The sequence below is a fragment of the Prorops nasuta genome, unplaced genomic scaffold (genome assembly GCF_024137725.1).
Source record: "Prorops nasuta isolate Cenicafe-Biocafe unplaced genomic scaffold, Cenicafe_Pnas_1.2 PNAS00008, whole genome shotgun sequence".
Classification (NCBI taxonomy): Eukaryota; Metazoa; Arthropoda; class Insecta; order Hymenoptera; family Bethylidae; genus Prorops; species Prorops nasuta.
In genome coordinates this window covers 2,133,620-2,153,125 of record NW_027116805.1, presented here as the reverse complement: position 1 = coordinate 2,153,125, position 19,506 = coordinate 2,133,620, and the positions used below count along the sequence as shown (strand labels likewise).

Genomic DNA, 19,506 nt, shown 5'->3' with positions numbered 1-19,506 from the left:
GGAACCTGAGGAACTGGGCTACGCTCTTTATTATGCGGGTATTTTCAACGACTGAATACTGATCTTTGATGATGCATAATTTTTTGTAAGTAAGCTATGTAACCTTATAGAAAATAATTATTATTTTGAGATATGACATTTAACAGGCATCTTTTTTTGGAAGTAAAAGGATTAGGAAGGAAATAGTACAATTTTTATATGAATTAATATTGTGAACAAATTTCATTACTCTTAGGATATTTTTAAATTTATTTTTTTATTAAATATCTATGTAGGTACGAAAAAAATTAAATTGTATAACAATTAAATTTCAATGAACATATTTTAAAGTTATACTTTACATATAAATATCCTATTTACAATTCTAATAAGATGAATTTTGTTTTAACATGTTTTTACATTAATATATACATAATACTGCTTATAATTACAGTAGTTGTGGTATATTTATTTAATAAACACATTTTGTGCCTTGTTTTTTATAAGGCGAGTAGCTTAAACATTCCATTCTTGTTTATTCGATTCCTACAGAACAGCTAGAGCACAAACATTTACAAGTTTATTTAAAAAATATTTATAAATTAAACTTTTGCTGTGTAGCACACTTACTTAAAATTTTATTTGAGAGCTTAGAGAAGATGTTTTCTTTCTTAAGGAATGTTTGTCTTTTGCTTTGTAAATAATGGTTTAAGCTTGATATTTTGTAATAAATTATATGAACCATATTTACAGTATTTTGCAGAAAGAAAAGGTATGTAAAATGCTCTAAATAATGGGTGTGACCTAGGAAGAAAGACAAAATATAAAACTTGTACATTGCATTATATTCCATAATAGAAACGAATAAAATTCTACGTACTTAGAATTATCTAGAAATTTAGATGATTTAATAACTATAAAATTTGAAGTTTGTCGAGAATAATTTGGCTCTAGTTTAGTTTCAATGTTATTATCAAAATCTAATAGAAAGTGGCACTTATCTACATTGAACTGAAATAAAATAAATGTATTAATAACAGCTATTAATATAATTATTTCATTTTAAATATTTACATAGCGTGATGACTCTTCTTTATTTAGATTGTTAAAATTTGACTGAATTATACTAGTAGCATTTTCATGATTTAGAAAAGCTTGTGGTAATTGTCCCTTGAACTCTGATTGCAAATATCGCAATTTCCAACTGAAATTTTTTAAATGTTTTCAAATTATATAATCACTATAAATATTTCTACTTTATCAAGTTATCAGATACACACTTATTTGTTGGGAAGAAAAAACTGTTAGGAAAACGATGCCATTCCTTGCCAATACAGAAGTTGATTGTAATGTCGTTTGGTAACTCCTTTTCTGAAGCAAGTTTATTAACTTCAATCATGATTTCCATTGGAGCATAATAACCTATAAACAATTTTTAATAATAATGAAGAATGGTATTTCATATTTGATTTATACCTTTATGTAAAGCAAACGATCTTGACAGTCCTAACGAGCCCGATATGGCTATTGCTAATACAGTAAAATGCGCGGTGCATTGTAAATAGTGAGATCCACCTTGGGGCTGATAGAATTTTGATCGTAAGAAAAAATACAATTTTTGTAAAACATCCACAAAAATTGCTCCAGCTAAGCAGATAATGGGATAAATAGGAAATAAAAACCGTTCTTCCTGAAAAGAAACAGATTTAACTTAAATAAGAGAAATTTAGTTATTATTTAAATATATATAATTACTACCTTATGAGGTTGAATAAAAAAGATAAAAATCCAAAGGTAAAGAGGAGAGAGAGAATAATAATAAGGCAAGCACAGGCGATTTCTTGGTTTTGCTGGTAGCAGATACCAAACCAATAGCTAAAAGAACATTTAATTAGGTGCATTCAATTTTTTGTACTTGTACAATATTTTGTCAGTTATTAATTAAATTCTTACAAGACCAAATGGTGCAAATAAAGCTCCTAGGAAGACAAAATTAAAATTTAAAAATAAATTGACAAAGTAATAGCTAAATGGTTCTGTGCCATATAAATCTGGACCATGGGATGTAAAAACATTATACAATATTATATTGAGTGGAGCCACCACTAGCTTTCCAAAATAAACTGAGTCAATCCAGACTACAGGAATTAAAATAACAATGGCTGATGTTAATACCCATTTAAAAAATTTCAGCCATTGCTTTTTATTGAATAGCATTTCAATAGCTATTGGCAATCTGCAATTATGATAGTGGATTATATATATAAAATACATTTTTGTCAATTGAGCATAAAAAGTTTACCCTAGCAAAGCAGCGAATGGCCACCCAAGTATGGAAGAAATAGCTGTGGCAAAAATAGCTAATTCATATTGATGGTCATACCATGCTGCTATAGCAGCAGTACTGAAATACCTACAAAAATTGTTAAATATTAATGAAAGAATATTAAACTATAAAACATTTTTTTATATAAAAAAGAAATTACACACATAGAAAAGGATGATGGCAAAAAGGCAGCACTGGAAATAAACATTCCGGAGCTCAAAATTAAAAATCCTAAAGTTAGCCTTGCTATGTGAATACCAAATTCTTTGCATACATTCCTTAAAAGAAAAACATTTTTGTAATATATTTTTAAGAAGAAATTAATCTAAAACATACTTGTAAAAATAAACTTCAGACAAAGCACATCCCATAGACAACAAGCAACGTATAAAGTAAAATATTATTATAGGATTTGGCTCTCTTAAATATTGGTATAACTTTGCTGGTACTATATGCATAAGTAAGTACGTGTATGATCTTAAAGCATAATCTGGACTGTATTCCCATGTTTGTTGCCCATTTCCATAAAGCAAGTAGTGGCTCTGTTATCATAGAAAATTTGTTAAAAAAGTTTTAAACTAAACAGATAATTATAATTGAACATACTGGTTCCCAATAGTTATAGGTCTCATCGCAGTCTGTTATATGACTCCATATGGCTGAACAAAATCTGGCAGACAATAATAATTTGAATGCTGTATCACCACTGGGAAAAATGAGTCCAAATTCTGTTGCATCTTCATGCCTAAAGAAATAATTGAAAATTGTAAAAGAAATAGATAAATGCACACTCTCAAAGTGTTTGCTAGAGTTTCATTAATTTATACTAGAATTATTAGGAATCCAATGTATAATTTTTTTCAGGTATCGTTGAGACAGTAAGAAAGGTTAGAGGAGCCGGCACTAGTTAGTTTAAAAGGCTTTAAATTTTCTGACTAAGTATGATAAATGTTACTTGAACAAGAATGATAATTATTAAAGAGAAAAGTGTATTACTTGGATAATCTTCTTTCGTTAAGTTTCTTCCCCTCTTTTTTCCAGGTAGTAAAGTGTCGTTGACGTTGATTAGGTGCCATGGTTTTTAGAAAAAGAAAACGATGTTGATCTTAAAAATCTTAAGGTTGACTAGTGTTTACTTGCTGTCGATAAAAGAGGCATTTATATTCTGTATTACCCTAAGAGTAATAAATAAATTTTAGTAGTATATTCCTCCGCTAGATGGGAGGGGGGGGGGATGTGGAAAATTTGTTGGTATCAATTGAAAAGAAATTTCAATTAAAGAAATCATATTCACATAAATAAATGGCAATAAGGTTGGAGAAATAAACAGACAATTTAAGATTACGATCGAATATAAAAGAAATATTACGGGAGCTAGTTTGCTCTAAAGGCAAATGATTAATTCAATTGAGCATATGTTTCATTGCTCATTAATTATTCTTAATTGCCGTGAATGATTAGTAGGTATTGTGGGACAAAGTTTGCTGTTATAGTTTCAAAGAGAGCATTGCAAACAATCTAATCTATCTTCCATAATGACGTAGAATCTGATACTGGTACGTACATAGACAAGCATTTTGTGCTTAATTAAAGCATGTTACAGACAAAACTGATAAGTAGCTTCATTTCTTGGCAGTTGGCTACCTCGTTTCTGACGAAGATAAAGCAAATGAGTGCTGTCTAACGATTGAAAGAAAATCTTCTCGTCAAAGAAGAGCTATACCATTCAGTTCCTGCATCTGCTTCCTTTTTTCCTTTTAAATTATTAGTCCCCGAAACACCATTTCTTATTTCTAATATTTTATGCAATTTTTCTGAAAATAAAAATGTACGCGAAGCGATCTCGATCACCGAATAATCCTTGGCTTTAATTTTTTAATTTTTATTACGCGCCAGTATCCACACGCCCTCAAATATCAAAGCTCAATTCGTTCAAACAGCATTATCGATCATTCGGATTTGGTTGATAAAGCGCATGAGGGTTGAGCGATGACGTCATTGTCCCGATTCAACGTTTAGTTACGCGGTGGACTTGATCAACGATTAATTAACAAACGAAGTCACTTCGTAGAATCGATTAGCAGAAGGTTAAACTTATTTATATAGACGGGATAATTGCTAGAAGTCGCGGTATTGGATTGGTGAAGTGATCGGAGGGGGGGGGGGGGGAGTCTTGAAGAGTTACAGACGGGAAGTAATATTTGAAGAAGTCATCGAAGTAGCAAACTATATACTTATTGATTTTTTAAAATGATTTCGGTAAATATCAATTAAGATAAACATTGCAATATTGGAAAAGAGGAAAACATGAAATGAAGAAGAAAAACTAGCGTGGTTATATATATCAAGCGAAAGGGAGATTTGAAAAAGTTTGTGGTTTGCTCGAAGGGAGAGGGTTGGTTGTCCGGCATAATGAAAGAAGTCTGAGCGATAAATCGTAGATAGGTTATAGGTCGGGAGGGGTTTTTCTCCGACAGGAATTCTTGCGGCGTTATTGCGGCTGCAAGTGGGCACGTGGAGCGAGAGAGTAACTCGACTAACCCGAGCAAAAAACTTGGTGACAAATAACCGGAATGAAGCAGGAACGTCTTATATACGTTGAGCAGAGGAGAGTCTCGGTTTGCATTTTTCAATGTCGAATCTTCCTATCCCGCGGGAATCCCGACATGTGAGAATTGCCGACGAAGTTGTGGAACGGTGGGCAAGAACCACCCTATCCCTTGACAGAAACCTCGATGGTTCTTGCGAAAATCACGGATTTGAAAAACTGACCAACTTCTTAACTCACGATCATCCCTTTGACTCTTGCTCAAAAAATATCAAACACTCGATTCACCTTCCATATGGAGAATCCTTTGACCAATCCATTAATTATTTGCCGAAGATCGATGTTTTTTCTTTCATCAAGCAATAGTAATCATATATATACGTGCGACAGGATATTGTGATTAGATATCGGAAAATATTGATACTTTGGAGATTATTGCTCGTGACGGAATTTGTGAATATTAGAAGAAAATACTACTATTTAGTATGATGCACATTGGTCCAATAACTGCATAACTATGACATCTATATACGAAGCGTGTATATAGTTAGAAAACGTGCACACGAATCAATTTAATTCCCGTAGGATACTATCACTTATCGTTGACCGGCGCTGGAGAAATATTCGTGGGATGCAGCTGATTGGAAGGGGGCAAGTTTGAAATTGTGCGATGGGCATCGGTAAAATTTGTCGAAACTGGCCGAATTTTCGTCAAGTTTCTAGGGGTCGTTGGTAGATTCGTGGCGGGCGTCGATCGTTAAAGGGGATGAAACGTGGCGCGTGACACGGATTTAGATAAAACTCGGGCTGCAGGTGTATAGCGTGAACGGGGCTTAAGCACAGAATTACAGAATTAGAAGAGCCGATAGCGATATCCTTTTATCGCCCTACGCCATTTTCCAACTGGATTCTTCCCACCGTTTCTTCCAAGCGACCCTCCCTTAACCCTAAAAATAAATAAAAAGGCGACGGAGTCCCAATTGATCGTATCTATATCGATTCTGCTCTATGATTTATCTTCACCTCGCCCTCCCTTCCCTGCTCTCCCATCGCTTCTAAAAATAACTTCTCTAAAGAAAAATGAAGAAAACTAAAATTTCGCGATTCGTTCGTAATTTTGTTTTCCTTCAAAGTTGCTGAATTATTTTTGGAAGAGAGACCACGCGCGTTAGCCGCTTTCACCTCGTTATTGGCTCTCGAAACGTCCGTCGTGGCGTTAAGTTTCTTATTTCTTCTGTAGGACGAAAAATGTGAAATTCGGAAGTTTCGAAGGAGCGGCAATTATTTTTTAACGAGTAGCAATACTGTAATGATTTGTGGAAATGTTGGAATTGAATTTTCGTTTTGGTAGCGCGCGAAGGGGCAATTAGCTGGAGTCGCAGTTGGTCGATGGGAAGTTTCTGGTTGATTGGGATATTTTAGTGGTGAGTTTAGTTGGCGGTGGTGGACGTGCAGGCGTGGATCGTGAAGTTTCACGGGAGGAGGCGTGCACGTAATGAGCCGGTGTCCGGCATGCAGCCCAGGACCAGTTAATTAATCCTCGGGAGATGAGATACGTTATGGCCGAGCTTCGACCATAATTATGCGTGCCTCGGTACACAGTCTTGCATTCGTTCGGTGCAAGTGCACTCGCGGACTCTCCCCCGATCAAGTACTCCTGCTGGCGCCAGATTGGCGAAAAAAAATTTCATTAGAGCCTCAACGAGAATTATTCCATCGGGATTTCAACTTACCCCTCGTGGATAACTTTGGATAATTATTAGCAAGCTTTATCGTTCCGACCTTCTTCCCCCAACGCGAAAACTAATTATCGTATGCCCGATAGTTTTTCTTCTCCTTCGGTATTTTTTCTTACGAACCTACACCCTTCAAGTTTTGTTCGGTAATAGTTTTGTCGATCGAGGATTATCGTCCAATGAGAAATTTCCATATCGTCCCAGCCAGACAATTGTCAAACTTGCCGTATATGGCGATAAGATTTATGCGACTGCACGATGATCCATTTATTTTTATTTAGAATTTCGTTTATAATATTCTCTGAACGTATATGTTATTTTTGTAAGAACGAGCGAGGGGGATAACGGGGGTAAAGAGAGGGAGGGAGAGCGAGAGAGAGAGAGAGAGAGAGAAAGACAGCCAATTATCGCCATTTCATTTAACTGGCGGGACCTTTGAGAAATGTGTCAGTAACGAACCTGTCGGATCACCGTGTGACAGACGAGAAAAAATTCACCCCGTCACCGCAGAGATCCATACTCGAAATTAGTTTTAGTTTTCCAGAGGGACCAGTAGTTACCTCGAAAATTCCTCGACGAGTGTTTTTCGTGACTCGTGGGAAAAAATTAAAGGAGAATCATTTCACTCTAGTCAAATTAATAATCTCTATGCCGAAATCGGATTTTTCTCATTAAACGCGTAATTCAGCGAGTAATTTCGTGGTTTTATTCACTGCGAGAAACGAGCTGTCGGTACGAATAAATTATTTGCATTGTAAAAATATGCTGGAGCGTTATATAAGACGAGAGAAAATAAGATAAAAGGCAGGAGCGTTTAAATTGAACGTGCACAGCCACCCCAGAGGGGGTGGAATCGTCCGAGCTGCATAAATTCGTCCATCGAAATTGGCGAATACTTTTACAATTGAAATTATGGAAATCCCACTGGTACGTGTGTGTACCTATATCCTTCCGTACGTGCGCGTTTATTCTGCAAGGGATTTATTTCCCTCCATATACCGTACTCTGCACAATTTTCAGGACTTTTTCGAGAAACTTTTTGATTCGAGCTTCAAATTTTGCGACAATTCGGATGGACAACTATACCAATCGGCATAATTATATATATATATATGTGTTATAACGGTGTTATCAGAATTATTTCTAGATTTTTTTCTTCATTATTTAACTGCAGGTATATATGATACATTGCAAGAGTTGGAGCATTCTCTTTCTATCTCTCTCTGCCAGAGATTTATATTTCTCCGCCTATAGGGTATTTTTAAATTTTCAGAAATTTCTCGAGAAACATTTTGATTTGTGCTTCCAATTCCATGTCGTATACAGATTGATATAATTACAAGTTCTTTAGTGGTTTCTGTTGGCACTATTTCTGGTTGTTGTTCGTTATTATTTAAATAGTACGTTGCAGAGTTAGAGTGTTCTGCAAGGAATTTATTTCTCTTCGTGTAGTATCGTATTACCAACAATTTTCAGGACTTTTCCGAAAAACTTTTTGATTCGAGCTTAAACTTTCACAGCGTTTCTGGTGAACGCTGGTATACCAACGACTAATCGATACAATTACAAATGTTTTAATGGTTTTATTCGTGGCTATATCTGGATTCTCTTCGTTATTATTTAACTAGTAGGTTGCAGCGAGTTAGGGTCCCCATCCGGACAATGAAGACACTTATTATCGTTCGTGTATTGGATGAAAAGGGGAATTATTAGATTATGGAAGAGTACGACGCTAAAGGGGCAGTAACGACATTACTCAAGAGTTTATCAACACTAATTGAACAGCTAAATGAGGAAAGTTCGGAAAGTCGTACGGTGAGAAGGAATCGGATCTTATTGCCCAGCCTTCCCTCCCAGAATTTTACATCACAAAACCAACTAGTTTCAATGGCTTCCTATTGTTCATAGAAAATTATATTAAATTTCACTCCCAGTTGAATTATGTTGGTTCGTTCATTCGATGCACTACATTAAATTGCTATATTAATAAATTTTACGTGATTAGTCGCTTGACGAACGTAAAATTATTAAAGTTCGATGCATAATATGATGGAAGAACTTGAGCCAATAAAGCAAAGAGTGATATATGACTAAATGAGGGAGAGAGAGAGAACATTTTTAAAAGCAGGATAGCTGGATATAAAGTTGAAGGAAATTTGGTTGCTTAGGATTATCGAGTGTGAGTTTGCTTGATATTCGTCCTACTGCAGGCCACCCTCAGTCTCCTTCTCTTGCTATATTTCCTATACTACACAGACAACAATACCCACTCTCCGTTTTCTTGTTTCCTCGCGTTTCCCCTCCTATATATATATATATATATATATATATATATATACGTGCGTGTATATGTACATATATACAGCAGTTTCATCCCCGAAGTCTGGAGTGACAGGCAGCATGGTCCGAGGGGATGACGCGCGCATCTAGCAATCCCAACATCCGCTCATCCACATCCAGTCAACCCCGACCAGTCTCATCTGTAAATATTTCAACTGGAATTCCCTGAAAATTGCTAAATTATTAAAATATATAAATCATCCTCCTCCCACGTAATCTTCATAAATTAACAGAAAATATTCTTCGCCAGTGAAATATAAAATGCTTGAGAGATATTTGTATATTTCAATCTAATTTAATTTGGAGCATTATGCAAAAAGTATGTATGCGTATACGCGTATTTTGCGAAGAATAGCGTTAAATTGAATGAATTAGAAGAGCGTTGGATATATAAAAGGGGGAGAAAGAAAAACTTTCCTTTTAGCATTGAAACTGATCGTGTACCCTTGTTGTGCTGCAGTAGCTGGATAGAAGTGGAGGAAGTTCGCGTCAGGGTAAAGTAAAGTACGCGAAACCGTGAAAGGACATCAAGTCTTGACACCGAAGGGATCCCCGAGTGATGTGGCGTGACGGCTACCGTAGAGCCTTGATTAAATAAACATGAAGTTGCCGTTTGTCTGACATCACAGAAAACTTCAGCTAAACAGAAACTTGCAACTTTCACGATTATCACTGCTTGCCTGCCTTCTTCCTCGACAAATTTATTCAACCCCGAAATTCCCTCCTTTTTCAACCAACCTAACACTGTATATTAATAAAATATTCCCATCTTGCTTTTTAATGCAAATTCTCACAATTTTCATATTTCAATATTGCTCCTCTATTCATTATCCTGCACTATAGTCCTTCTACCGTTTATTTCGGATAGCTTAGGGTGGAATGGGAAAAAGCTGAAATTAGCAAAAGTTGAGTCAGATTCTTAGGTTATTTTTGTTGAACGGTTGAGAGAAATGAGAATGTTCCAGAATGAAAATAATTGCAAGTCGTATCGAGCAAGTTGGCCGACTGTTTCGAGAGGGATGCCTTTGCTGTCAAATAAAGAAAATTACATGACAAAGGGCGCTGAGACAATTCTATTTTATACAACGCTTCGTGCATACTCGAAACTATTCCAATTGTGGAATACTCGAAGCATTCTTCAAGCTACGTGTTGCCTGAGTCGAACCTGAAAACTTGCATTGTCTGCTGTGTTTTGCGAAAAAATATAAATTGATCCTTACGCGCAAGGAGACGGAAAGTTTCTCTCGCGTGAACTGAAAATATTCGAAATATGATTTCACTTATTTTTTCTAACAAATATTCCAAAGTAATATAGATTTTTTCCAGGGATACTTTAACAGCGCATAATCCATCAGGTGCATAATAGGTGCAGGGTGACGGTATTGGATAAATAAAGTTTGTAGAATCTCATCAGGGAGCGCTCGGTCTTGTTCGGATGATCCCTGAGCGACCGAGTCCTGCAAGGATCCGCAGAGACTCGAAGGACACTGGCGGCTGGCCATAGCCAAGCCAGGCTAATGCGTGTTCTATCATGGTACATTCGAGGAACTGAATAAGTCTGGTGGGGGAAGCCAGCATAAATCACAATTATAATCAACGTCCTCGAAACTTACCCCCTTCCCCCTCTCCTACCTCCGACCATTTCTCGTTGGCTGGCAGCGTCGCATGAAAATTTATCGTCCAACTTCAGTTTCCTTCAAGGTCGAAAGCGCTACTTTGCATAAATCTTCTCTATCCAACACTTTTTCGCCAATTGTCCATCAGGCCATTGTAGATTTTCCCTTGCCTAGCACCCCAATTTTCCAAACACACACACACACACACACACACACACACACACACACACACACACACACCACGAAAACGGGTATCGATATACCTCTATTAGAATTTGCATCGTGTAACTCTTCGAATTTATGAATGAACACACTCGGTAAACACAAATCTGCACAATAAATTATAAAATAATTTTTTATTCTGCTCGTTAAAACCGAGTAGACGTGCAATCGTTTGAATAAAAAGAATAAAACTCTGCTCTCCAAATTTGTATTAAAGTTGCAGGTGAGCAAGCTTTATACCAAAGCTGAAAGTTTTAATGCTATTGGATATTTCCACCTAACGAGATGTCAGCTTTAAATTTATCAACGCATACACGGAGTGTGGTAAGATATTTAATTGAATGTTAATAAATTAATGAGAAGGGATAGAGGAGAATAATGTCATTTATAACCTTTGGTGTGCCAATAAGTTTTTGCAGGTGCAGACGGATTCTGAGTTTATGAAAGTTTTCACAGCAATAAGAGAGTCTCACGATTTTTTCATCCTTATTCGTTTCTTTGAAGCTGCGTACGATAATGCGATTGGACTTTTGCTCTTAGAGCGACGAGGGATTCGCTTACCGTGACTTCTGCATGTCTAGGAGAGGGTAAGGGTCGTTATCGATTTCAAATCATCGCAACATTAAGTGCAGCGGGACAGGCTCCCCTTTTGCGGGATAATGTTAATTTTTCAGCCACTCCTCCTACCCCCCCCCCCCCCCCCCAGGCAGAGACGCGCTAAGGGTATTTCAATTGTCCGCCATTACTCGTAGAATAATTTATCCCTCCCTGCAGCCTCCTGGCATCGACGTGACGAGAAATTATGCTAACCCACTTACACCAAGATCCACCGTCGTCTATCCAACTATTTTCATCCAACCAGGCGACCATTTCCACGATTTCCAAATTATCATCAATATATTCTCCTCCTGCTTCATCCCTTTAACGTTCAATTTCCATTGTGAATAGTGCTGGATTCGATGATTGCGTGAAATAATGTTGTTTCCTCGATCGTTGGCTCGACGGTGCGTGTACATATATATATATATGTATAGGAATAATATTAGAGTAATTAAATGGGCAAAGTTGAAGAATAGAGAGAGAGAGAGAGAGAGAGAGAGAGAGAGAGAGAGAGAGAGGGAGAGAGAGAACCTCGCATCGGTGTTTCAGGAAAACGTCACGCTCATCATTTCGACGAGTAAAACTGAAAAATATAACATTATCGAATGTTTCTTCGATAAAATCAAACTGCAAATATTGATCCTAATGTCCGAAGAGTCCCGTTTCGAGTTCCTTGACGAATCGAATCATTGGGCAGTCATCGCAATTCAAAGCCCCGTCCCCTGGGTCCTTGAAAATCTACTTACCACCTTACTCACCGTGCCGCTTGTTTTACACCCCATCCAAATCAATTTTACCATCATCCCCTGTAATCCTATATAAGGATATAAAATATCATTGAAGAGTAATAATAATAGACTAGGAAAATCATTCCAAAGTTATTTTTGAAGTTGGGTTTTTGCTTGAACGATGAGAGAGAAAGAGAGATTTGTACGTATGATTGCGGAATAGGCGAATGGCCGGGTAGAATCTCTGGTGTCGGCTGGCAATAGGAAAAGGCGATTCGCTACCGAGTTCCGTTCGACTGACAGTCGGCGATCGAAGATATCGCTTTATAGCTATGCAAACGGCAAAAGTGGAATGAATTAATGGCCGGCCCGAGCACGTTAACTTGCCTCTTATGCTAATGAGAGGATCGTTAACAAAAGAATCACCATGCTCATTCAGCCTTTATGGTAAGTTGCATTCGGTTTATACGTAAAAGACCTCTATTCCCTACTACCCTCTCTATACTCACCACTAGTTTATATTCCGTTAGCACTCCTTTGACTAGCATTTATATGGATTCAACGAGGATTATTGCTCAATTAACATCATCCTGTCCCTCGCGATTAATTATCTCCGGCTAGTACATTCCACAAAAATCAATGCTATCTTGAAAAAATACTAGAAATCATGAAGAATTTATTGAGACATGATACAGTACATGGAGAAGACTATTCGACTCCACTGTGCGTGAGTTTTTTACAAGAAACTTCTACAGGTTTTATTATCCATAATGTATACATATAATATTGGAAGGATATTTTTAAGAATAGATAATTGGTGACAAAATAGCGTGATTAATAAATGGTCGTGAGAGGTGTCGGTAGAAATCATTGAGGAAGGGAAATAAATTCATCGGTTTGTAACGGTCGTCTGCGGAGTTGTTTGGTAGGAAAAGAATTGGCGAAATCTCTTTGGTAAGTATATCTATTTCTAATAGCATTGAGAGATATGTATCTGGTAATAGTGGCGGATCCTGTTACGCAGTTCACTTGCAGATGGAGACGCCGATGCCGGGCAGGAAGGTGCGTTGGATTGACAAGCAGCGATCGAAGATATCGTGTTATAAGCGAAGTATAAAAGTAGGATGAGTTATGGCTACCTACCAATATCAAGATCTCTTTTTATACTGAAAACCACCTCGCGTCAGCGTGTAACAAGCCTCTATCCTTCAATTATTCATTTTCATTTTCTTCCTTTTTTTAAATTGTTTTTCTATAAACATCACGCGTTAAATATATCACATCGGTAAAATATTCCATTACTTCTCCTTGTCTATATGTTATTTCTACCAACAGATCTCCAATTGGTTCGCGTGACCCATTGTGACAGAATTATATAAGTGCATACAGGACGAAATGATGAATTTACAGGAAAGCGAGAAGTGTCAAGTGGTTTGCTCAATGCTAATAAGAAAACTCTCGAGAATCCGTAAGACTGATAGCTGGGATTTGGATACAGGCGAGCTCCATGCATATCTGTGTAAATTCATGCGTGTGGGTGAGCGTAAGCGCGCACAATTCCACATAACGGCATCCATATGTCACTGGCAGTTGCAGGCAGTACTGGATTTCGGCCTGCATCGAATTGATTCGTAATATGAATTATACATCTGTAAAAAAAAAAAAAAAAGGGACAATGGAGTATAAAAATTTGTACGGATTTTGATTTTTCATGGTAATTCGCCTCCACCACCCCCTGTGCCATGCAAAGAACGTCCGGATTATTTATTTACTTACTCGAGATTAATACGCACAATATTCTTTAATCCTTCTCTCAACAATTTTATATTTTTACTCACGAAATGCTATATCCTGATGGAATTTATAAACCGATCATTGGATTAATATGAATAATTGTTGTTCTCGTAATCGCTCGGTTTCTTTTTTCAATCGTTATCCAATCAATCTCTCTGTACTTTGGCTAATCCTGAGTCTGGAATTGATGGCAGGGAGGTGCGTAAAATTTTGGACAATTCTTTCGACAGAAACTGCTCCCCCACGAGGCTTTCGGAATTTACACTTATCTCGGGGAACGAGCCGACAACGGGTTCGTTCGGTTGGGTATTAGCATACTTAATGGCCCTTTGTTTGGCGAACTTGAACTACGAATGTTGCGAGCGACACGGTTCGTTAACTTGACCGAATCAAATTACATGAATTTACTGTCCTAACGCCTCCGTGGCATTTCACGTGAATCCATAGTTCACTTTGCACCCTCTTCCCCTTTTCCAGTTTGTTCGTCCAATGACCAAATCAATTCCATACTGCCCCTCTCTTATATATTTACCTTCAATCATCTTTCAAAGATTCGTCTCGAATCGTTCGATAAATTGATTTATCTCTATGATGCGATCGATATACCATCGATTATTGTCTTAATTATTCAATCATTGTTATCTCGACACGTGGTGCTTAGAAATTCTAAACTATAATCGTGCAAAGAGATAATTGTGCAATTACTACAATATTTAACAATTTAACGAATTTTCTCCAAAAGTCTCTTTATATAGACATATTTTCACTTCGATCATCAATCTACGATTATCTGAATTTTTGTCTCAGTATAGAATGCATTCAATTTTGAGTTTCATTATCACATGGTCGTTTCATGCATTATTAATTTTAATTATCATTTTTAGGTGCTCTCTTGGTGAAATATCGTGTCAGGTTTCCTTGGCATATATTGGGGTTGGACAAAAATGTACAATAGCTGTATGTATGTGTACTATGCTATAGGAATAGATTTTTCTCGAGAGTATACAAAGGCGTATCTGGTTACAGAGCAATGTATCTTGCATCAAGCCTTGCAGATTCTACTCGATGCATTGTCTTCGACTGAAAGAACAGAATTTGATCATTTTCAAATTGAAATTTCGGGAAGCGTATTATAGCCCGGGTATTTGAGAACTTTCTTCGAAATATATTCCAATATGCTCTCGAATATGCTTGTCTATGTGTGTGTGCAGGTTATCATCATACCATGTATATGTTCAATTATATTAGTGTTTATCAATGTGAAAACGTGGTGTTTTAGTCAAACAATTTCGTTTTTAAGGGATAGCGGAAAAATTGTATGATCAAATTTTCATAAAGGAGAGAGAAAGAGTGTATGTATATGTGTGTACAGGGGGTGGAAGATTATATGGAATTTCGCGATTATCACTTTCAGTAAAATTAATTTACATTAATATAAATGCCTTTTAGAGCATTTGCATAAAATATCGATGAGCCTGACACCCACCTGAAGTCGGCTGCGTTTCAACGCGAGAAACCGACGACGAGCACTCAGAATCTTGGAATAGTTGCCAGGCATCGAATAATGGACACCATCGTTCATAAATTTTAGCGTGATGCGCTTCGCTAGACGGAGCAAAATTCCACGAACGTCCTCCTTGTATTCACAAAGTCAAATAATAAGAACGATTAATCAATCTTTCAAATTCCTCTCATAATTATTACGCAATGCAATTCCAGTTTCGTATATAATTACGATACGCGTCCTTTAAAGGGAACAATTTAACTTTTTGTCAATATTTTTTGAACCTCTGATAAGCAAACTAATTTTAGCATTCTATTTTAGACGAAAAAAAAAGAGAATCTTATTTTCATTATAGCTTTTCATAGTTTAATTAATCATAGGCGTTATACCCCGATAATGGTTCTTCCAATAAAATTCTCAGTGTTCATTGAAATTAAGTATATTGGTGGAAGAGGTTGCACTGAAATCTTTCGAGCAGAGGAAGGGTGTTTTAATTAATTATTGAGTCACACCAGGATGCAGTAAAAACCTACCTATACATACATAAAGTATAATATCGAATTCGGAGGGCAGTGACCGAAGTGATACGTCACGATCCTGACGTTGGTTTGTTTTCCCGAGCGCAGGCGATTTAAATTATGACACATCGCGCATTTTACTGGGAGAGTTGCAAATGTTGGAGACTTGCCGGCGCCCCGAGTATAATTGAGTTACCACGTGACATGTCGCAGAGTCATCCCTTCTACTTGAAGCTAAAGGCTAGTTGAAGGGGGGTAAGGGAATGATTTGGTACGCGCACGCGCAAAACTATCGAATCACATTTAATTGAAAACTTTAAAAAAGTCCTAATTAATTACTATATACATATAAATGAAATCGTGCAATTCCGTAGAGAAACGAGTTTTTTTTTTTTTTTTTTCGTAAAACGTCAGGATAAATTATTAGGATGAGTTTTGGATGCAGAAACGAAGAAACGGTTTTTGGAGTGCGGGTAAAGGGGGTGAGTTTTGCGGTGTAGGGGATGAGTAGAGGTAGGAGTATGAGGACGGGTTTCCGGTACGAGGTTGAGCGCGCCGATAAAACGCAAACATTTAATTAAAAGATAATCAAGCGGATTGGGCAACGCTCGCTAATGTTGCAGAACGGGAGATAGCGCGAAACAATCGGTTCTTTATGCATATGAGCGCTGCCGTGCGTGATTTAATTTTACACGAATATAAATTCGTATTGCAGCGATATGCCCTCGCATTTTGCCAGGGGGCCCCTACAATATCGTCGGAGGACCAGATACGGGCCCGTATCGGTTAACACAAAATTTTCCCGCTCGCTTTGGATCACGCATCGCTGGACAGCCACGCGCCGACAAGATAAGCCCATCCCCACTTTGTTTCATCCAACAAATTGCACTACGACCTGTCGATGTTCATATGTGTATTATCTATACCCGCGTAAATACCGATAAGAAATGTACCTTTTGTTAAATGCTCTTGATGAATGAAAACTTATTGACGACAAACGTTTCAGCTTATATCGTGTGTAACCATCGAACGATTTCTGATTTGATCAACGAGCTATATTTTGCACGCGTCATAATGGCAAAATGATCCATTTAATATGTGTACTGTATCTAATTCGTATACGATAAAAAATTTCCCTTTTGTTAAATACTCTTAAGGAATAAAAATATATTCCCTAGAAATGTTTCAGGTTACACCTGCACAATACAAGTCAATGCATGTCCGTACGATTTCTGATTTTATCAATCAGCTTGGTTTCACTCGTGATAAAGGCAGAGCTGTTTATTTTAGGATCGCTACTGAATTATTTAAAAGGTTTCAGCCATTAAGTTGGCAAGGATTTATTTGTGCTCGAAGAGTTCTGGCTAAGTAAAGACCAGAGGCGAGCAGGACGCGATAAGCCTTGAAGTGGACGAAATAAACGAAAAGGGAGAGAGGAAGACGTAGGAAGTTTGGCAAGGGAGGGGAGGGGGGGGGGGGAGTGAATCTGGAATATTAAGCTCGCGGTCACGTACGCCATTACCGAAGCTAATGCAAAGCTGCCAGTGCCTGCCAGTCGTTTTATGCCATCTGTAACCGGACTCTTTCTCTCTCGTGTTGCAAAACTCATTCGATCGATTTGCTCCGGGCTTGATTTTTTACGTTCCTTCACTCTCCTCCCCTCTATTCCCTCCCACTTATCCCTACACTTCATAAAAAATATCCCCGTCTATTTTTCCATTTCCTGTCGCACTTCCGCTCGAATTTAGTCCTGCCACCTTAGACTTTTCTTTCTTTTTCCTTATTCCGGCTTCCAATTTCTCTCTTATAATTTGCCTTTTTTCGCTCGCTACCATGCATCTACACTCCCCTCCTCTCTAGCCGTCTTTTTGAATTTTCCACTTCTCGTTTTCCATCCTGGCTCTCGTTTCGGGCTTGGCGAACCCCTTCAGGGATTTGTCCCCTCCCCTCCCCCTGCCCATCCCCCACTCCTTCTCCTGCCTTACCAGAGTGTACCGGGGAGGAAGAAAAGTGTCTCGAGATTTTTTTCCAGTCCCTCTCGCGTGCCTGCTGACAGATTTCCCATCACTGGTCGAAGTCAGTATTCCAAGGGCGCGATCGTTTCGCTTCAAGAACGACGTGATAAGCCTCGGCAGGCTATAGGAAAAATTCCAAGTACCCTCTCTACAACGGGGATACAGTGATTTGCAGGTGCAGGCATTCCCCGAACGCCATCGCGAACCTTCCAATACCATCCGGTGATGAAGGGGATCGTCTAGCTAGAATATTTTACCAATAGTCCCCAACAAATTTTCTCTCCTTCGCACACCTACAAGCACGAAACCATGGGTAAACAATTTTTCAGATAACTATGGAGAAGGATTTTCGTCCAAAACTCTTTCCACTTGGTTGATTGGATAAATTGACGGATGAAAACGTGTGAGAGATTGAAGGTTGACGGATAGGAAAAACAGGATGAGTACGGGTTGCGTTGGAATTAAAAGAATGGCTCATTGAATATATGCTTGTACATACGCGGGCATTGAAATCACGTGGTGATCAGAGAGACGAAGAGGACAATCAAGGAAACGAAGAGGGATCGAGGAGGTGGAGGGGGAGGGGATGGAGGAAGAATCGCAAAGTTCCCAACGTTCTCGGGTTACTTATGCGGGCAACCACAGAACGCATACTCTGACTCTCTCTCTCTCTCTCGCGCGCGCGCGCGCACACGCTGTCTCACTCTCTTAACTAGTAAGCGGACGTGAGAGCAGCCGGTCGATTGACAATAATGAATGTCAATGAGTCGGATGAGTTAATTTACCTTCATTAATTGATTGGGCTTCGGGGTCCACGCTCCGACTTGCGGGGGACCTATCTCCCACACGGGAAGAATGCGAGGGACCAACAATTCATTCCCAGTTACATTCGCGTTAATTATTCCTGAATGCGCAATTAACGATAATCGCTGATCGGAAAACCGCTCTGACCCCGGATTCATCAAAATTAATCAGATGTAAACCAATATCAATTAGGCAACAATAAAAAACGGTTGGATTTGAGGTACACCAAATTGCTGGTTCAAAAGTTTAAAACTTACATTTTATTTGCTGCAATTCTTAAGATGCCCACTCTCCTTCTCTCTCGGTTACGTTGCAGTCTTAAACGAGGGGCGGTTCCGCTTAGAAAAATCAGCTGGTGTGCGTATATATTTTTACGTATTGGTGTGCATGGAAGTCCGGATGGATACGCACAGCGCGTGCCCACGCCCCACTTACGAGCTTTACCATTAATTCAGAAACACTTCAACGCTACAATTACGTCGTATGTTGTTCAGCTGTCCGAAAAAGAATCCCGAAACGCATAAAGTATAGGACCACTGATAAATAATAGTTAAGGCGAGAATTATGACTTCTACTTATTATAGTGAATTAGAGTCGTTTATCTCAAAGAACTACATCCACTGTAAGCTAGCTTTTATTTAGCTGTACGGTCATCTAATTTTCGTCTTATTTTTGAAATTAATATATCTATGTATGGTACAGTTTCTCGTGTTTCTTGTCGATGATTGTAGGGAATAATTGCGAAAGAGGCGTTATTGGATGTTGAATGAGCTATT

At 38.0% G+C, this 19,506-nt stretch overlaps 1 protein-coding gene across 2 annotated transcripts; it reads right to left on the bottom strand.

Annotated features, from left to right (window-relative positions):
* Nucleotides 1–261: 261 nt before the first annotated feature.
* Nucleotides 262–3,431, bottom strand: Alg9 (alpha-1,2-mannosyltransferase Alg9). Of its 2 annotated transcripts, none has more exons than XM_066730278.1 (13): nucleotides 3,302–3,431; nucleotides 2,912–3,050; nucleotides 2,642–2,847; nucleotides 2,470–2,583; nucleotides 2,282–2,392; nucleotides 1,933–2,215; nucleotides 1,738–1,854; nucleotides 1,456–1,669; nucleotides 1,260–1,350; nucleotides 1,054–1,183; nucleotides 860–990; nucleotides 610–783; nucleotides 262–536 (listed from the first exon to the last, which is right to left on the bottom strand). In XM_066730278.1, exons 1-12 carry the CDS (start codon nucleotides 3,379–3,381, stop codon nucleotides 651–653), a joined length of 1,749 nt encoding a protein of 582 aa, XP_066586375.1. In that variant the 5' UTR covers nucleotides 3,382–3,431; the 3' UTR covers nucleotides 262–536; nucleotides 610–650. The 2 variants fall into 2 exon arrangements, with proteins under 2 accessions (XP_066586375.1, XP_066586374.1); XM_066730277.1 differs by having other exon boundaries at nucleotides 263–536; nucleotides 1,260–1,401.
* Nucleotides 3,432–19,506: the final 16,075 nt, after the last annotated feature.

Bases quoted from the DNA above. Each gene is read 5' to 3' on its own strand.
- Alg9 (XM_066730277.1), bottom strand. From the start codon at position 3,381: ATGGCACCTAATCAACGTCAACGACACTTTACTACCTGGAAAAAAGAG. The intron at 1,670-1,737 runs GTAGTAATTATA...GTTTCTTTTCAG, and splicing joins TTTTTATTCAACCTCATAAG to GAAGAACGGTTTTTATTTCC. The intron at 784-859 runs GTACGTAGAATT...CTTTCTTCCTAG, and splicing joins AAATTTCTAGATAATTCTAA to GTCACACCCATTATTTAGAG.